The sequence below is a fragment of the Artemia sp. Qi Xiang Cuo genome, unplaced genomic scaffold, assembly GCF_049724085.1.
Source record: "Artemia sp. Qi Xiang Cuo unplaced genomic scaffold, ASM4972408v1 HiC_scaffold_3070, whole genome shotgun sequence".
Classification (NCBI taxonomy): Eukaryota; Metazoa; Arthropoda; class Branchiopoda; order Anostraca; family Artemiidae; genus Artemia; species Artemia sp. Qi Xiang Cuo.
Genome location: NW_028300465.1, coordinates 115,719 through 133,197, shown reverse-complemented (window position 1 = coordinate 133,197; position 17,479 = coordinate 115,719). Strand labels below are relative to the sequence as shown.

General features: G+C 36.5%; 1 protein-coding gene across 1 annotated transcript in view; it reads right to left on the bottom strand.

Annotated features, from left to right (window-relative positions):
• The window catches only part of LOC148938632 (neprilysin-1-like), a gene marked incomplete at its 3' end in the record, with an annotated part of 53,255 nt that overhangs the window by 23,789 nt on the left and 11,987 nt on the right, over positions 1-17,479 (bottom strand). The window contains exons 2-3 of the mRNA XM_089107652.1: positions 4,956-5,050; positions 66-227 (exon numbers count right to left, since the gene is read on the bottom strand). Coding sequence (XP_088963778.1) covers positions 66-227; positions 4,956-5,050 — 257 coding nt within the window. The remainder of the gene's footprint in view (positions 1-65; positions 228-4,955; positions 5,051-17,479) is intronic.

Below are 17,479 nucleotides of genomic sequence, written 5' to 3'. Positions count from 1 at the left end.
CAGAAAGTTGTGAAAGGGCTTGCTTTCCATTAGGACAAGATATTGGAAGTGAAAAGAAAACTTACTTTTTAAAATGGCATTAAGCTCGTTTCTCAGAAGATCAAAGTTTCCCCATCTTGACTTCTCCTCAGGGATAGGATTCTTCTCTATCCAACCTCCACAGGCATACTGAAAAAAGTCAACACATGGGTCGGCTGTCTGGTCCATAGCCTCAATCAATTCATTTGCTTCATGAAAAAGTTTCGTAAGCAGAAAAATACATTAGAAAGGAATTGGTGATAATAGTTAATAGGTAACATATAATTGATTGTAGGAAAAGGAAATCAGATTTCCAAGGATATTGGAGAAGAATAATAGAGGGACATTCGTTTTTTAATGATATTAAAATAAAAAAAATTGTCTTCTTGCAGTTACAAATTACTGTTCAGTTGATTCTGAATGAAAATCACTACTTTCAAAAGAGTCTTGTGCCAGAAGTAATTGTCACTAACACTCGTTTGTCCTAATTCAGCCATTTGGTTTTTGGCATTTTCCTGTTAATCATTGTTTTTCTATGTATCTCTTGTAGGTTTATGCAAATTGGGTCTTAAGTAGGTACAAGGTACTTCCGTTTCTCAAAAACTTATTTTCTGGGTTGTCAAGTTTACCAGTAGTTTTTTGACGTTTTAATCTTTTACATTAATTTCTAAGTAGCTCATACTACCGTATTAATATAAGTAATTTTGCTTTGAGTAAGTTTTTGTTCACAATTTCCTGTAAATTAGTTTACGGCTAGGTTAAATTAATTTAATTAGTTTAATTATTTTGTTTTGTAAGTTATATTCTAACTACAAGTAACGTCAGTTATGTAAATTACAAGTTACAAGTTACACAAGTTTGTAAATTATATTGTAACTTTGTTTAGTTACATTAGTTAAATTATAACAAATTAGTTTAGTAACAATTAGTTTACATAAATTAATTTGTTTAAATTAGAGCAAGAATTCAAGAAGCAAAACTTTAGTGATTCAATCTAAAGAAGAGTTTTTTGCACGGGTGAGGGGGCAAATTCGAAAAATGCAAAACATTTTGATTATATGAACACACAATAGAAGACACGTTGCACATTTTGAGACTGATTGACAAGGTCTGCTACCTAAGGAAACCTACGCTGCAATGTTAAGTCTAAGCTATGTTAATGCTAAGTCTAATGTTAAGCCGATACGTCAGGTCAATTTACGTCACGTTAGATTATGTTTGGCCGATTTACTTAAGAGAATATCTCATCGCTTCAAAACATAGCCTGATGGAACGGCAAGTCCCATGTCGTTCAACTAAAACCGGTAGAACGCAGTTAAAATGGCTTTGATCTGGCTTGAGACTTTTACAAGCTCCCTTAAAAAACGGTATAGATACTCGCTATAGTTCAGTGGACCTGGAAAAGGCTGTTCCAAACTGGGTGATTATGGTTCGAAATCTTCTGGGTGCCCGGAATTAGTAGCTATACCTGGTTGCGAAGCCAGAAAAAGTAAGTGCACTTTGAGAAAAACTGACTAAATTCAATAAAAGTACTGACTGACAGAACAGGCAGAAGATTTCCTAACATCAGCGGGTGTTCCCCAATGTTGCTTCTTGTCACCCCACCTTTTTAACCCGTTCCTCAACGCAGCGCTATCACTTGCAAAAAATGTACACGGTGCAGAGATTGGAGGGAAGTTAATCGATAAACTGACGTATGCAGATGACATCGAGAAAATCAAAAGCTAAGAGCATCTACTCTAAGCTGATACCGATGAACTAGTGTCAAGAACTGAGGCTTTTGGGATGGCAATTAATGCAGCCAAACCCTACGGTTATGCAGGTGTCTAGAGACCCTGCTACAAGAGCTGTGCAGCTGACAATAAAAGGGGAGCCAGCAAAAAATGTTAACTCCTTTGTCTATTTAGGGAGGCTCCTAACTTTTGACAACGACTGTTCAACAGCAATCAAGCGGAAACTTGGCCTGGCTGGCGCCAGCTTCTAGGACATCTTGCCAATTTAGAAAAGCAAGGCCTTGTCAACTTCTCTAAAGGTACGACTCTTCAACTCCTTCATGATCCCCATCGCCTTACACTTAAGCGGAACTTGGTCAATAAAAGCTGATGATGAGCAAAGAATTTCCGTATGTGTAACTAAATACCTTAGACGCGTTGCGGGGATTACCTACGTTGACCGAGTCTCCAAGACTCTCAAACGAAGGCCTTCAAAGACTACTCCGTTGCCCCCGAACCATCATGGACCAGATCAAAAGCCAAGAAGTCCACTTGTTTGGCCATATTCAGCGAATGTCATCAAACCAGCTACAAAAAATTATCTTTGAAGGACGGGTTCATGCCACACGCACCCTGTGAAGACCTCATAAGAGATGGGCCGACAACTTCCCGGCCCATAGCCTCCCCCAGCTACTACATCTAGCGCCAAGCACAGAGAAATACAGGGAAGACAGAGGGAAATTCATCGTCTACTTAGAAGAGAAGAAGTCCCAATGCAGCCACAAAGGACATACGGGACGTAAGTCAAGTACAGTAAATACAAAATTAAACAAAATATTTATTATGTGTTTACCATTGATTTATTACTGGAATAAATACCAGATACTATATGAAAGGTTTTGCAATACGCTAGTAGGTGAACAGCTACAAGGAATCTGACAAAAATGATGACAACCAGTGTTGATATTAGAAATAAAATCTATTCATAACAAAATAAACGCACAATGAACACACAAGGCTCCTTGGTCTGTAGATGAGGGGGAAAGACAAACGAGCCATTTAATCTATAATTAAAAGATAGCAGATTAAAATTGCTGAATAGAAGAAAAAATAATCAAATTAAATACATTCAATGGATTAAATAAATGGATTAAATTCCAATCAATTCTACAAAACAAGAGTAACCTATAAGAAGAAGACTTTTTAACAATTTTTAGAGCAATCTAAGCGAATCCACCTTTGAGCTTATTCAGGCATCATATTCCAGACAATATGACCCGGTTTGCCTGCTTCAAACATCTTAGAAGCCCTTCCTTGCTGGTAGCAAAGTTTCCAGTGCAAGAAATTCGCAAATACACATTCTTTCTATGTAGTCTATTATAAACTTATATGTCTATGGTACTCACAATAGGTAAATGAAATACCATACAGTTTGTCACTTAAAAAAAATGTTTTATAGTATAAACTTGATAGAGAATTATGACATGTTAAGATACGAGGCACAATAAACTGAGAGCGTTGGTCTAGCAAATGGTCCCTATGAGCTACTAGCTGAACAGACAACCAAGACCAAACATAGCCACCTTTTCTAATAGAATCTATCTGCAAACGATGGGTATGTTACATGACTAAGGGTTATTGCCCCTGGGGTTTTAGGGGTGATGTCGATTCTGGAGGCAAACTTACTAGACACTCAATGTCCTAAAAAAATGTCACCTCGGATTGTCTATCCAATATTAGGGGATTAGAGGAGCCGGAAAGCAAAAAAGGGCAAAGGAGGGAGACTGTTTACCCTCCAATTACTTTTAGCACTAAAAAGGGCGCTAAAACTTTTAATTTAGAGTCAAATGAGCTCCCTCTCAAGTTTCTACGACCCCCGTTCATATGAAGTGGTCAGGGGAAAGGTATTTTGGCCCTTTTATTCCTCTTTGTCGGGTATCGTTTGGGTGGAACTGATATTGTTTTCTGCTATTTTTCCTCCTGCATTTCCTCCATGAGCCCTTTATAAAAAAGACTCAAGAGATATGAGTTTTGAGCCGACCCAAAAAGAAATTTGGCCCTATTTTGGGCCCATTTTATGTGGGTGCATTCCTAGGAACATTTTTTTTTTTTGTATATTGGGTTTCTCTAAGCTAAAGACTTATGACTGTAAGTGTAAAAGCCTATTTAAAAACTTGGAAAGAAAGGAAGTTTTAAGATTAGTCTCTGAGCAAAGTTACCCCCCTCCCCCTCTATATATTATTTTATAATAGAATAATATCCACTCTCAACTTGTAGCTTATACGGTTAGATTGCCATTAAAACAAAAAACTTTTTCCCACGCCTGTATAAAGAATTTTTGAGAATTTAAAATAAATGTTTGGGACAAAGAGATGAATCTAGGCACTATTAATAAAAACAGATTAGTACTAAGAACAAAGACTATTAAAATTGACAATGTAATAAACCTACATTGTAACGCATTACGAGTAATACTAAATTACTACAAGGAAGATACAGGGCGGCACGCATGATAAAAATGGCGGTTAAGCTCACCTTAGTTTCGGATGTTCAGGCTTTCACGACAATTCAAAGGCAATTTTGCCCATAGAGACAGAACGTCAAGAGGTTAAAATCTTGCCAGTTTTCGCTATTTATTCAATTCGTCCATTGAAACATCGTTTGAATCCATAAAACTGCGACTTCCGGTTAACGGCAAAATCAAGCTCAAAAATTTTACAGAATTTAGACTGTTCTTTTTTATATCTCAATGACTGTCAAACGTCCATACTCAGGTTTGTTGACAGTTTTGAATCGTCTATTATGCAGAGTAGAATAAGTCTGACCAGTTTGGACGTTTAAGTATCGCCCTGGCATAAGGGAGAAATTATCACACGACCAGGGCCGTATCCAGGATTTTTTCGGGGGTGTTTTACGCAAGGATTTTTTTTCGTGTACCCCGTACACAAAAAAAAAAAAATGCGTAAAAGTTTGTTTATATCCATTTTTGTTACTTTTTTACGCGTCAGACAAACATTTCGGGGGGGGGTCACCCCCCCCTCTGGATACGGCCTTGCACAGTACGCACGGTATAAAGCGCTTGGTGACAAGGACCTGCTTACTGATTTTAAGTGAAAAGTATAACTACAAAAGGTTTTGTCTGTTTTTCAATTTTGCGCTATAGTTAGTAAATTGTAATATTCAGAAGAACCGATTTCCCTAACACAAGAAAAAAAACTCACTTACCAGCAAAAGCGCATTCCGGGGTGTTACAAACTTCTTTTGTTGAAATCAAGCTCTTTGCATTAACTGCAACCACACAAAGTACTAAGCTCAGGAGCCTTTAAAAAAATACCACTGAACATAAAACATATGAAGACATGATTTACTTCATAATATCGGAGACGATAAAATTGAAAAAAAAAAAAAAATATTATGTGGAGTTCAAGACTTGCTAATTTCTCCACAAAGAAAAATTTTGGTTCACAAAAAGTTCTTTTGACAATGGTATAGGTATAGTCAGTCATTTTAGCCAAAACAAGGTAAGAATCTTGGAATTTGAGATAGTCAGCAATAAACTCGTACAAGTCTTTATTGCGACACCCTAAAATTTGTCTCCAATCCTAAATATAGTAGGGCATCCGCGATTACAGATTTCAGAGAAAGGTCAAAGGGAAAAAAGTGATGTTTTTCACATTCTTTGAAATATCTCGGTTCCTGTGACTTTTCCATTTCACAATCCCCACCGAAAACAATTTTGGAATTTCTATCTTTTACCGTTACTGAGAAAGAGGCCGCTGACTTCGACCCCTCCCCCAAAACACGACTTCGAAATCAGGAGTGTTGTCCCCAATACAGTTACGAGGGGCATTTTTTTTTTTTTTTTTTTTTTTTTTTTTTTTTTTTTTTTTTAACAAAACAGTAATAATGAAAGTAGAATTACAGTACATATCCATCAGATAAGTGAGCAGGAAGTTATTTAGAGGTCAAGAAGCTATCTTAGTTGAACAAGATTATAATAATATTCAAAATTATGAAATAAATAATTACATTCCTTATATTTTGTCTGCTTCTAATATTACCAAATATCAACACAAATATGTTAGTAAAAATATATTTAATTTCCCTTGATTCTCGGTCATTTAGATCAAACGCTACTAATAAAAAAAACTGTATTTCCCAAGGAGGAGGAAGGTCTAAAAAAGGATATTCTAGTAAATAAAACTGTTTTGTTCATTGTAATGATAGTACTAGGAAAACAAACCTGGCTGAAAATGTACTGCCAAAAATCATACAAAGCGGAATATATATAAAACCTTGTTCCTGTGGCAAATTTTATATGGACAGAACACAGTGAAGTTTAGAAAATAGACTACAACAGCGTAAAAATGTAATAGATTCTTCTCTAAATGTAATAAAAACCAGAAACCTTTGATTCAGCAGTCGCAGAACATTTGCTTGACCTTCCACACAATAGCATATGATTTGATCAGTCAAAAATAATTGATAATCGTGATGGGCTTTTACAAAGTTTTAGGGAAATAATAGAAATAAAAAAACCATGGGTGGGATAGTATGAATAGAGAAGAAGGGGAATATAGACTGAATCCTATTTATAAAGAGAGTCAAGACTTAAATGCTTCAAATAAAGACATTCCGGACAATCAGTCCCAAACGAGTTTGAACCTTATAAATAAATATCAAAGTGAAATGAACTTTGGAAAGAGTCAATGCGCTTCTGCTAGATTAGCAAACGAAAAGATACATGCACTTTATCGAACAGAATAATGTTTTCTTGGCCTGTATGTAATGATATTTGTTTTAACCTGGGCATATGTAAGTTGATTATTTCATTTTGCAAGATTTCATTATCAAACCAACTACATCTCTACTGTTGCTTGGATGCATTGTGATTTATCAGAGAGACAACCTCATTTGTCCCACTTGTGAGTAGGGAAAGAGGTTCCATTTTGGTTGCTGCCATAGCAATTTCTACGTTATTCTATAGAAGCTCTACACCTTTTCAAAGAGATTCAGAGCTCCCTCACATAATGGAATTTGAGGGTCGATAAAGTGAAATTATGTCACTATTCTAGTTTTTTTTTCTAAACCAGTATTGCCTATAACTTAATAAAGGGTTAAGGTGATTAGCGATTACGAGCGAGGATAGTACGAATTTCTTATGAAAAACCTGGATGAATTAGTTGAAAATAAAGTTTTAACAAGAAATATCTGAAAAGTAACGATAGAATGACATTGTGACTTGACCTAGCTCTACCTCTCCCATGTGGTCTGTATAATACACAAGTAATGTTTGAAAATTATTTTCATTTTAAAATTGGATCTACTGTTCCCTTCGTTCCCCATTTTCTGAGGGCAGGGGAGGGATGGAGAGGGGCAGGGGGAGTCAATTTTCAATTTAAAACAAAAAATACTCAGAATTGAAAATAAATGAGATCTGCTTCAAGGGGAAGGCTCAGAAGCCCTTCGTTCCCCCATTTCTGCGGGCAGGGGAGGGGGAGGGCGAGTCAATTTCAGAGGCAAAACCAAAAATACTCAGAATCGAAAATAAACGAGATCTGCATCAAGGGGAAGGCTCAGAGACCCTTCTTTCCATCATTTCTGAAAGCAGGAGAAGGGGGGAGATCTGCATCAAGGGGAATGCCCAGAGGCCCTTCGTTACACCATTTCTGAGGGGCAGGAGAGGGAGGGGGTCAATTTTGGAGGGAAAACCAAAAATATTCGGAATCGAAAAAAAACGTGAATCTGCCTCAAGGGGAAGGCTCAGAGGCCCTTCGTTCCCCCATCTCTGAGAGCAGGGGAGGGGTGTGTGTGTAAACTTTGGAAATAGGTTTTTCTTGGTTAAAACCAATAATTAAAATTCTAAGTATATGTCAAAAGGTTCATTTCCTAGTTAAAATCCCATTTCCTTGATAACTAAATTAATTCTGAATATTTTCTGTAATTCCTGGAAGTTGACAGATTAAGGTGGAACAGTTCTGTCAAATGCCCAGATGTGTATCTGAATATAAGTTACCAATTTAGATTATTTGAGTCAGTTCGAATTCTGTATCTGTCCGCCATATGTACCTTCACTGTATTATATGTATAAATAAACGTTTTATGCTCTAAACACAGACTATGTGATGGTTAGAGGTTCTAGGCATCCTCCACCGATAGAACCCAGATAATAGGCCAACGCTACCTTAAGGCCCTAAAGAGAAGAAGTCTCACTGTACAGAGAAATAGATAATTCACAGAGAAGTGAACAAAGAAACTTTACAAAGTGGTGCAGCGGTTTTTTTTGCCGGAGAGGATTGCAGTAAACATTTTATTTTGAGGCCCGTCACCTACAAGATTGCAGTAAAAATTTTATTTTGAGGCCCGTCACCTACAATGTCGTCGTTCCAACTTCAGTTCCAGGTTCCAGTTCAGATCTACTTCAGTTCCAGGTTCCAGCTTCAGTTCCAGGTCTAAGTTCATTTCTAAGCTCCAGCTTCAGTTCCAGGTTCCAGTTCAGTTCCAGGTTCCAGCTTCAGTTCCAGGTTCCAGCTTCAGTTCCAGGTTCCAGTTCAGTTCCAGGTTCCCGCTTCAATTTAAGGTTCCCGCTCCAGATTCCAGTTTTTGAAAAAAAAAGTGAAGAACTTCGAAGTACAATTTAAGAAAGTAAGTCATGCATTTTAAGTTCGCACGCGAGTAGGAAATCTGTTAGGAGTGTTGAATAACGATTTTTCCTTGTTTTTAGAGCGTTGACTTAATTAATTTGTTTTAATAATATTTTTTTTCTCGTTGAAAATGAGTGCAATTCCAATTTTAGATCCTTCAGATCCTGAATTTGACAAAGATATTGCTTCATCCTTTTTCAAAGAAATAAGAAGTAAAGGTTTAAATATCCCTTTGAATTTTGATTCTTCAAGTCGGGATTATAATCCCACTTTAATTGTAAAATTTTTGACTACTGTGGGTAATTTAATGGCCAAAGAAAATGCCACGGTAATAAGTAGTGTAAATATTGGGGATAATTCTGAGGATGATATAACAGATAAACCTATTGAGGATAAGAGCAACGAGAATTTGAATCAAAGAGTAATTGGGTCAGTAATGGATCCCCTGGGAAATATTCCACTTCTTGAAAATGCAAAATTTATAAAACCTTTTTTAGCCAATTGAGAAGGGTAAAAACATTGCTAGGCTGGTCAAACTCGCAGGTGATAAATGCAATACCGCTTAGAGTAACAGGGCCATTACTTAATTTTTTTGAGGATAGAGATTCCTCCAATATTATAAATTTAGAGGAACTCGAAAAGGAAATGACGCAGGCATATTTACCAGGAAAGACAGCTGGAAAGAAAATGAAAGATTTAGCTGAATTGATGCAATCATCCAATGAAACAGTGTATCAGTTATATAAGAGGGTGGAGATTGCCACAAAATCATATCGATCTGGGTATGGCAGATTAATATTAGTATGGCGGATAAATATTAAGAGATACTTATTAGAACACCAGGATGTTTATAATTCCCTCTATGAAGAGTATAAGATACCGCAGCGTTTTGAAGTTATTGAAGACGCAATTGGTGAAGAAAAGCAGGAATTTTTTCAGCAACCGTAGATACTGAATTTCGTTGGACAGGACAGAATGAAGAACTCCGTCAGAACTGGCCTGACGTAAAACGTGACCAGGGGGATAGGTAGATTTTTTTTTAGTGCAGGATATAGGGATCATATTAGGAATTTAAGTAGAAATTTTAGGAAAAAAAAATTATGACTGAGAAACTGAGAATTTTTTTTATAAGGCATTGATCTAGAAAGGTATATTATCAAGAGAGACGAGAAATTTATTATTAGGAACCGACGTAATGAGGCGTTGTGTCAAGAGAGATAAGGCTGGTGAAGGGGCGAACTATGGTTGACCGAGGGACCAGATAAACTGAGAATTTATTAGGAACCAACGTAATGAGGCGTTGTGACGAGAGAGATGAGGCTGGTGAAGGGGCGGACGACGGTCGACCGACGGACCAGCGGTTAACGGGTTTCAGAGGATCCTGAGAAAGGAAGGTCTGAGCGGTTAACGGGTTCTGAGGATCCTGGGAAAGGAAGGTCTGAGCTCCCATGGGCGAAGAGAGAGGTAGGCGGTGGATCACCGAACCTCGAAAACCCTGCAGGTTTCGTACCATGGAAAATAGTCGACAGGGCGGAAAAGAGCGTGCCAGAAGTCGACAGGGCGGAAAAGAGTTCCGTGCCAGAAAGGAAAATAGTCGACAGGGCGGAATAGAGTTCCGTGCCAGTAGTCGACAGGGCGGTAAAGAGTTCCGTGCCAGAGAGGAACATAGTCGACAGGGCGGAAAAGAGTTCCGTGCCAGGAGTCGACAGGGCGGAAAAGAGTTCCGTGCCAGGGGGAGTGACAGATAAAAATTTTGTGTCTTGGCTGCTGAAAATTTTTGACGGCCTGTTTCTGAAGGAAGGTATTCTTTATTGTTATCCGCTAGGAGGCGTTGGCAAGGACAAAGGGATCCCTAACACAGCTAAAATAGTCTTGCCAAGTGTCCTAGTAGATTCGGCAATAAAACTAGCTCATGATAGGAAAACAGAGAAAATCTCAAAGGTTACAATATAATAAAAATGCTGTAGAACAACCAGTATTTCGAGAAGGGGACTTAGTTTGAGGATAGCTTATTATAGAGAGAATTGAAACAATTATTGAGATAAGTAGAGTAAGATGATTATAGAGATTTGTATGTTATTGTAGTATAAACGGTGTTGGCAATTGATGTCAAAATGAGGATGTAGCTAGTTTTTATGCTGATTAACTGGACAGGAGAAATGCTTTCTTTGAAATAGGAAAAATAGAAAGATAAAAATGATAAGCGAAAGATGTTTGACCAACCTTTCTCAAATGATGTATTTACTTCCTTTTGATATCTTATAAATAGTAAAAGAACCGAATAATTTGAAAAAAAAAATGAATTAAAGCTTTAGGTAAAAGAAAAGTAAAGGAAAATCTCATTGCGTTACAGTTGAAGATTATCATTTTTGTTTAAGTTTTCTGTTCAAATTTAAGTTCTTTTAAAAGATATTCTGACAATGTGCAAATTTTCCTATTAGGTGTAGCTATGCGAATTTTATGCGAACTTAGCATGACAATATAAAGTGAAATGAAAGTGCCAATTGGAAAAATATAATATCTTGTGTCTTGTTGATTCAGTTTTAGTGTCAGTATTTTATTTTATGTTCTTGTTAAGTGTAACTTTGTTTTAGGATATAAAATCTTTTTTTTTTTGAAAAAAAAAGATTTTGGAAATCCTGGGGAAAGTATGTAAACATTGGAAATAGGGTTTTATTTGTTATAACCAATAACTAAAATTATAAGTATATGTCAAAAGGTTCATTTCCTAGTTAAAATCCCATTTCCTCGATAACTAAATTAATTCTGAATATTTTCTGTAATTCCTGGAAGTTGACAGATATAGGTGGAACAGTTCTGTCAAATGCCCAGATGTGTATCTGAATATAAGTTACCAATTTAGATTATTTGAGTCAGTTCGAATTCTGTATCTGTCCTCGTCATATGTACCTTCACTGTATTATATGTATAAATAAACGTTTTATACTGTAAACACAGACTATGTGATGGTTAGAGGTTCTAGGCATCCTCCACCGGTAGAACCCAGATAATAGGCAAACGCTACCATAAGGCCCTAAAGAGAAGAAGTCTCACTGTACAGAGAAATAGACAATGCACAGAGAAGTGAACAAAGAAACTTTACAGGGGGAGGTCAATTTTGGAGGGAAAACCAAAAATACTCAGAATCGAAAATAAATGAGATCTGCCCCACGAGAACGGCTCAGCGGCCCATACGGTCCCCCAGGTATGCGAGCCAGGTAGGGGGAGGGGGGGAGTCAATTTTGTAGGGAAAACCAAAAATACTCAGAATCGAAAATAACTGGGATCTGCCTCAAGGGGAAGGCTCAGAGGCCCTTCGTTCAACCATTTCTGAGGGCAGGGGAGGGGGCGGGGGAGTCAATTTTGGAGCGAAAACCAAAAATACTCAGAATCGAAAATAAATGAGATCTGCCCCAAGGGAAAGGCTCAGAGGCCCATTCGTTCCCCCATTTCTGAGCGCCGGGGAGGGGAGGGGGGAATCAATTTTGGAGGGAAAACCAAAAAATACTCAGAATGGAAAATAAATGAGATCTGCCTCAAGGGGAAGGCTCAGAGGCCCTTCGTTCCGCCATTTCTAAGGGCTGGAGAGGGTGAGGGGGGAGTCAATTTTGGAGGGAAAACCAAAAATACACATAATCGAAAATAAATGAGATCCGCCTCAAGGGGTAGGCTCAGTGGCCCTTCGGTCCCCCCATTTCTGAGGGCAGGGGAGGGTGAGGGGGGAGTCAATTTTGGAGGGAAAACCAAAAATACTCAGAATCGAAAATAAACGGGATCTGCCTCAAGAGAAAGGCTCAGAGGCCCTTCGTTCCCCCATTTCTGAGGGCAGGAGAGGGGGAGGGGGAGTCAATTTTGGAGGGAAAACCAAAAATACTCAGAATCGAAAATAAAGCATGATCTGGAACGATTTTCAAAATCAAATTTAATTTTCATTGAATACTTTTCATTTAAACTTAAAATACGCTAAAAGTTGGTTCTCTTGAAACTATTGCAGTTTCTACAAAAATGAACGATTTTCAAAATAAAATTTAATTTTCATTGAACACTTTTCATTTAAACTTAAAATACGCTAAAAGACGGTTCCCGTGAAACTATTGCAGTTTCTATAAAAATGAATGAATTTCAAAATCAAATTTAATTTTCATTTAATACTTTTCATTTAAACTTAAAATACGCTAAAAGATGACCCCCATGAAACTTTTGCAGTTTCTATAAGAATGAACGAATTTCAAAATCAATTTAATTTTCATAGTGCTGTACTGTGGTACGAATTGCTTGTGAAAAAAACCAAATGAATTAGTTGAAAATAAAGTTTTAACAAGAAACGTCTGAAAAGTATTTTTTTGGGGGGTGGGGGGGCGATGACCGATTGTTTTAGTTAAAAGGAGTCGAATCGCATGAGGGTTCAGTAGCACGAGGGTTCAGTTGTATGGGGTTTCGGTTATACAGGGGTTCAGTTACATGGGGGGATTCAGTTGCACGGGGGTATAGTTAAATGAGGCTTGAGTTGCGCGGGAGTTGAGTTGCACGAGGATTCAGTTGCATGGGGGTTCAGTTACATGCGGATTCAGTTACATGGGGATTAGTTAAATGCGGTTGAGGGTCAATTTTGGAGGGAAAACCAAAAATACTCAGAATCGAAAATAAACGGGGTCTGCCTCAAGGGGAAGGCTCAAAAACCCTTCGTTCCACCATTTCTGAGGGGCAGGAGAGGTGGGGGGTCAATTTTGGAGGGAAAACCAAAAATACTCAGAATCGAAAATAAATGAGATCTGCCTCAAGGGGAAGGCTCAGAGGCCCTTCGTTCCCCCATTTCTGAGGGCAGGGAAGGGGGGAGGTCAATTTTCGAGGGAAAACCAAAAATACTCAGAATCGAAAATAAATGAGATCTGCATCAAGGGGAAGGCTCAGAGGCCCTTCGTTCCAACATTTCTGAGGGCAGGGGAGGGGGAGGCGGATCCATTTTCAGAGAGAAAACCAAAAATACTCAGAACCGAAAATAACCGGGGTCATTATCATGGGCAAGGCTCAGAGGTCCTTCGTTCCTCCATTTATGAGGGCAGGAGAGGGAGGGGCAAACCTAGTTTTTTAGATTTTCGTGGGTGTTAGGTTCCTGGGATTTATTATTTGAGAAGTTAACTTTAGTATTTCATAGTTTGACTTGCCTGAAATCATGAATTAGAATATTTAATTGGCTGTATGGGGATTTTCAGACCTAGGTTTTTTAGATTTTCGTGTGTGTTTGACTCCTGGGGTTTATTATTTGAGAAGTTGACTTTAGTATTTTGTGGTTTTACGTGCCTGAAATCATGAATTAGAATAGTTAATTAGCTGTTTGGGTTTTCAGACATAGTTTTTTAGATTTTCATGGGTGTTAGGTTCCTGGGGTTTATTATCTGAGAAGTTAACTTTAGTATTTCATGGTTTGACTGGCCGGAAATCATGAATTAGAATATTTAATTGACTGTTTGTGGATTTTCAGACCTATGTTTCTTAGGTTTTCGTGGGTATTTGTTTCCTAGAATTTATTATTTGAGAAGTTAACTTTCGTATTTTGTGGTTTTATGTGCCTGAAATCATGAATTAGAATAGTTAATTAGCTGTTTTGGCTTTCAGACATATTTTTTTAGATTTTCGTGGGTGTTATATTCCTGGGATTTATTATTTGAGAAGTTAACTTTAGTATTTCATGGTTTGACTTGCCTGAAATCATGAATTAGAATATTTAATTTGCTGTTTGGGGATTTTCAGACCTAGGTTTTTTAGGTTTTCGTGGGTTTTTGTGTCCTAGAGTTTATTATTTGAGAAGTTAACGTTAGTATTTTGTGGTTTTACGTGCCTTAAATCATGAATTAGAATAGTTAATTAGCTATTTGGGCTTTCAGACCTAGTTTTTTTAGATTTTCATTGGTGTTAGGGTCCTGGGTATTTATTATTTGAGAATTCAACTTTAGTATTTCATGGTTTGACTTGCCTGAAATCATGAATTAGAATATTTAATTGGCTGTTTGGGGATTTTCAGACCTAGGTTGCTTTCGAAAACTCGGATAAATTAGTTGAAAATAAAGTTTTAACAAGAAATGTCTGAAAAGTATTTTTTTGGGGGGGTGGGGGCGATGACAGAGTGGATGTCTTAGACTAGTTATAATGCTGTACTCTGACATAGAGAAAATCTAAGTATAAGAATGAATAAATTCTCTATCAACATCTATTGACGGATACTTGAGATAGCATTGACAAAATCAAAGTATCATAAGTAGCAAACTCTTTTTTGAATTCAACTCATGGATACACAATACAGATATTATAAAAAAATTTGTAATTTCCAGACTTCATTTACATGCAATACATACCGAGAGTTCAATGACTCCTCCCCGCAAGGACTTCCAAGGGTTTTATGACTCCTCCCCACAAGGAATTCAGATGGTTTTAGGACTCATCCCCCTAGCCATAACTCCATTCAACCTTGAGCGAAGATATAAAAGTTTGATGAATTATTTTTCTACTTAACAACTAGATTAATAACTTCCAATATGATAGGACTGTATGACACAGAATTTATCAGTTACCGAGAGTTCAATGACTCCTCCCCGCAATGACTTCCAAGGGTTTTATGACTCCTCCCCGCAATGAATTCAGATGGCTTTAGAGCTCATCCCCCTAGCCATAACTCCATTCAACCTTGAGCAAAGATATAAAAGTTTGATGAAGTATTTTTCTGCTTAACAACTACATTAATAACTTCCAAGATGATAGGACTGTATGACACAGAATTTATCAGTTTGAAAAAATCATCTTGTGGTGTTATATTTGAATGTGAATTTTTATTATTGTCTATGGAACTCGAAGAAATTGACTGTTATCATTGGATAGTGAACTATAACATGTTTGAGTATGATAAAAGCTTGTGGAGTACTACATTACGTCATATAAACAGACTGAGATTCTACGATAGAGTGATTACACCACTTAATAATGCTGGTCAGGAACTGAGAAATGTTCAGGAGGAACTCGGTGAAATTTGAAGCTTTTTCGGTATTGAAACGCTATACGTAAAGAGCAATTTACCTACAGATAAAGTTTTAATTCAAAAGTCTGATCCTAGGATTACCCTTTTCAATCTAGAAGAGTTTAAGTGCCCTAAATTTGTTGGAGGTTATCACCGTCCTGAAGACAAGGTTAGGTTCTTGGCACATTAGATACCTAAGAACATACCTGATTGTGATAAATCCATAATACATGGTAAAAACTATTCTATATCATGGGACCGTCGTTTGTGGATTTTTAAGAGTGAACTCTAAGTACTATTTTTATGTAAATGTTTGTTGTTGTGTTTTTTTTGTTTTTTTTTCTCAAAAAAAATCTGTTAATACGTTTAAGTAATAAATATCTTTAAGCTTAACCCGTCTATATTATTTAGAATAGTTCTTTTGTAAACAAGTAACAAACTCTTTCCTGAAGTCACTTATTGGATACACAATGCAGTAACTTCATTTAAGAAACTATGAAAAAATTGTAAGTAAGTAACAAATTATTTCCTAAGTCACCTCTTGAATACACAATACGGAAATTTCATAGAAGAAATTGTGAAAAAATTGTAAGTAAGTAGCAAATTCTTTCTTGAATTCACCTGTTGGATAAACAAAGACATTTCGTTCAAGAAATTATGACAAAATTCTAAGTAAGTAACAAACTCTTTATTGTTTACACGACTTAGATACACAATGTAGAAATTTAATTCAAGAAATTATGAAAAAATTCTAAGTAAGTAAAAATTTCTTTCTTGAAGTCAACTCTTGGATACACAATACGGAAATTTCGTTCAAGAAATTATGAAAATATTTGTAAGTAAGTAACAAACTCTTTATTGATTTCACCTCTTGGATATACAGTACAGATACTTCATTCAAGAAATTATGAAAAAATCGCAAGTAAGTAACAAACTCTTTATTGTTTTCACCTCTTGGATATACAATACGGAAATTTCATTCAATAAATTATGAAAAAATTGTAAGCAAGTAACAAACTCTTTCCTGAAGTCACCTCTTGGATACACAATGCAGAAACTTCATTTAAGAATCTATGAAAAATTTGAAAATAAGTAAGTAACAAATTCTTTCTTGAATTCACCTCAGGGATTAACAAAAAAGTAATTTCATTCAAGAAATTAGGACAAAATTGTAAATAAGTAACAAACCCTTTCTTTAATTCGCTATTGGGTTGCACAACACAGAAATTTGATTCATGAAATTATGAAAAACATTACAAACAAACTCTTTCTTGAACTCGCTTTCTGGTCAGACAATACAGCAATTTCACTCAAGAAATTATGAAAAAATTGTAAGTAAGTAGCAAACTGTTTCTTGAATTCTCCTCCTGGATGCACAATACAGATATTTCATTCAAGAAATTATAAAAAAAATTGTAAGTATGTAACAAACTCTTTCTTGAATACACCTCTTGGATACCCAGTACAGAAATTTCATACAAGAAATTATGAGAAAATTCTAAGTAAGTAACAATCTCTATCTTGAAGTCCCCTCTTGGACACAGAATACGATACTGAAATTTTATTGAAGAAATTATGAGAAAATTCCAGGTAAGTAACGATCTCTTTCTTGAAGTCCCCTCTTGGATACACAATAGGAATATTTTTATTCAAGAAATTATAGAAAAAAAGGAAAGTAAGTAACAAACTCTTTATTGATTTCACGTCTCGGATACAAAAAAAGACATTTCATTCAAGAAAGTATGACAAAATTCTAAGTAAGTAAAAAAACTCATTCTTGAATTCGCCGTTTGCATGCCCAATACAGAAATTTCATTCTATGGGACCTCTACACGTGATTAAACACGTTTTGAAACTACATGCTATTACCTCTACACGTGATTATACACGTTTTTAAACTACATACTATTTGCTTGCCTTTCCTTGGCACCTTTCCAAACGAGCGAGGATTCCCCATTGGTTCCTACACATTGCAAAAAAGTGAACAGTACGAAAACTCCACGTTTTCAACCAGTCTGGTTTTTTAGACAACACCCATACTGGTTTTTTAGACAACTTCCATTTTTTGGGACCAATTAGAGACAGTGAAGGTTGCT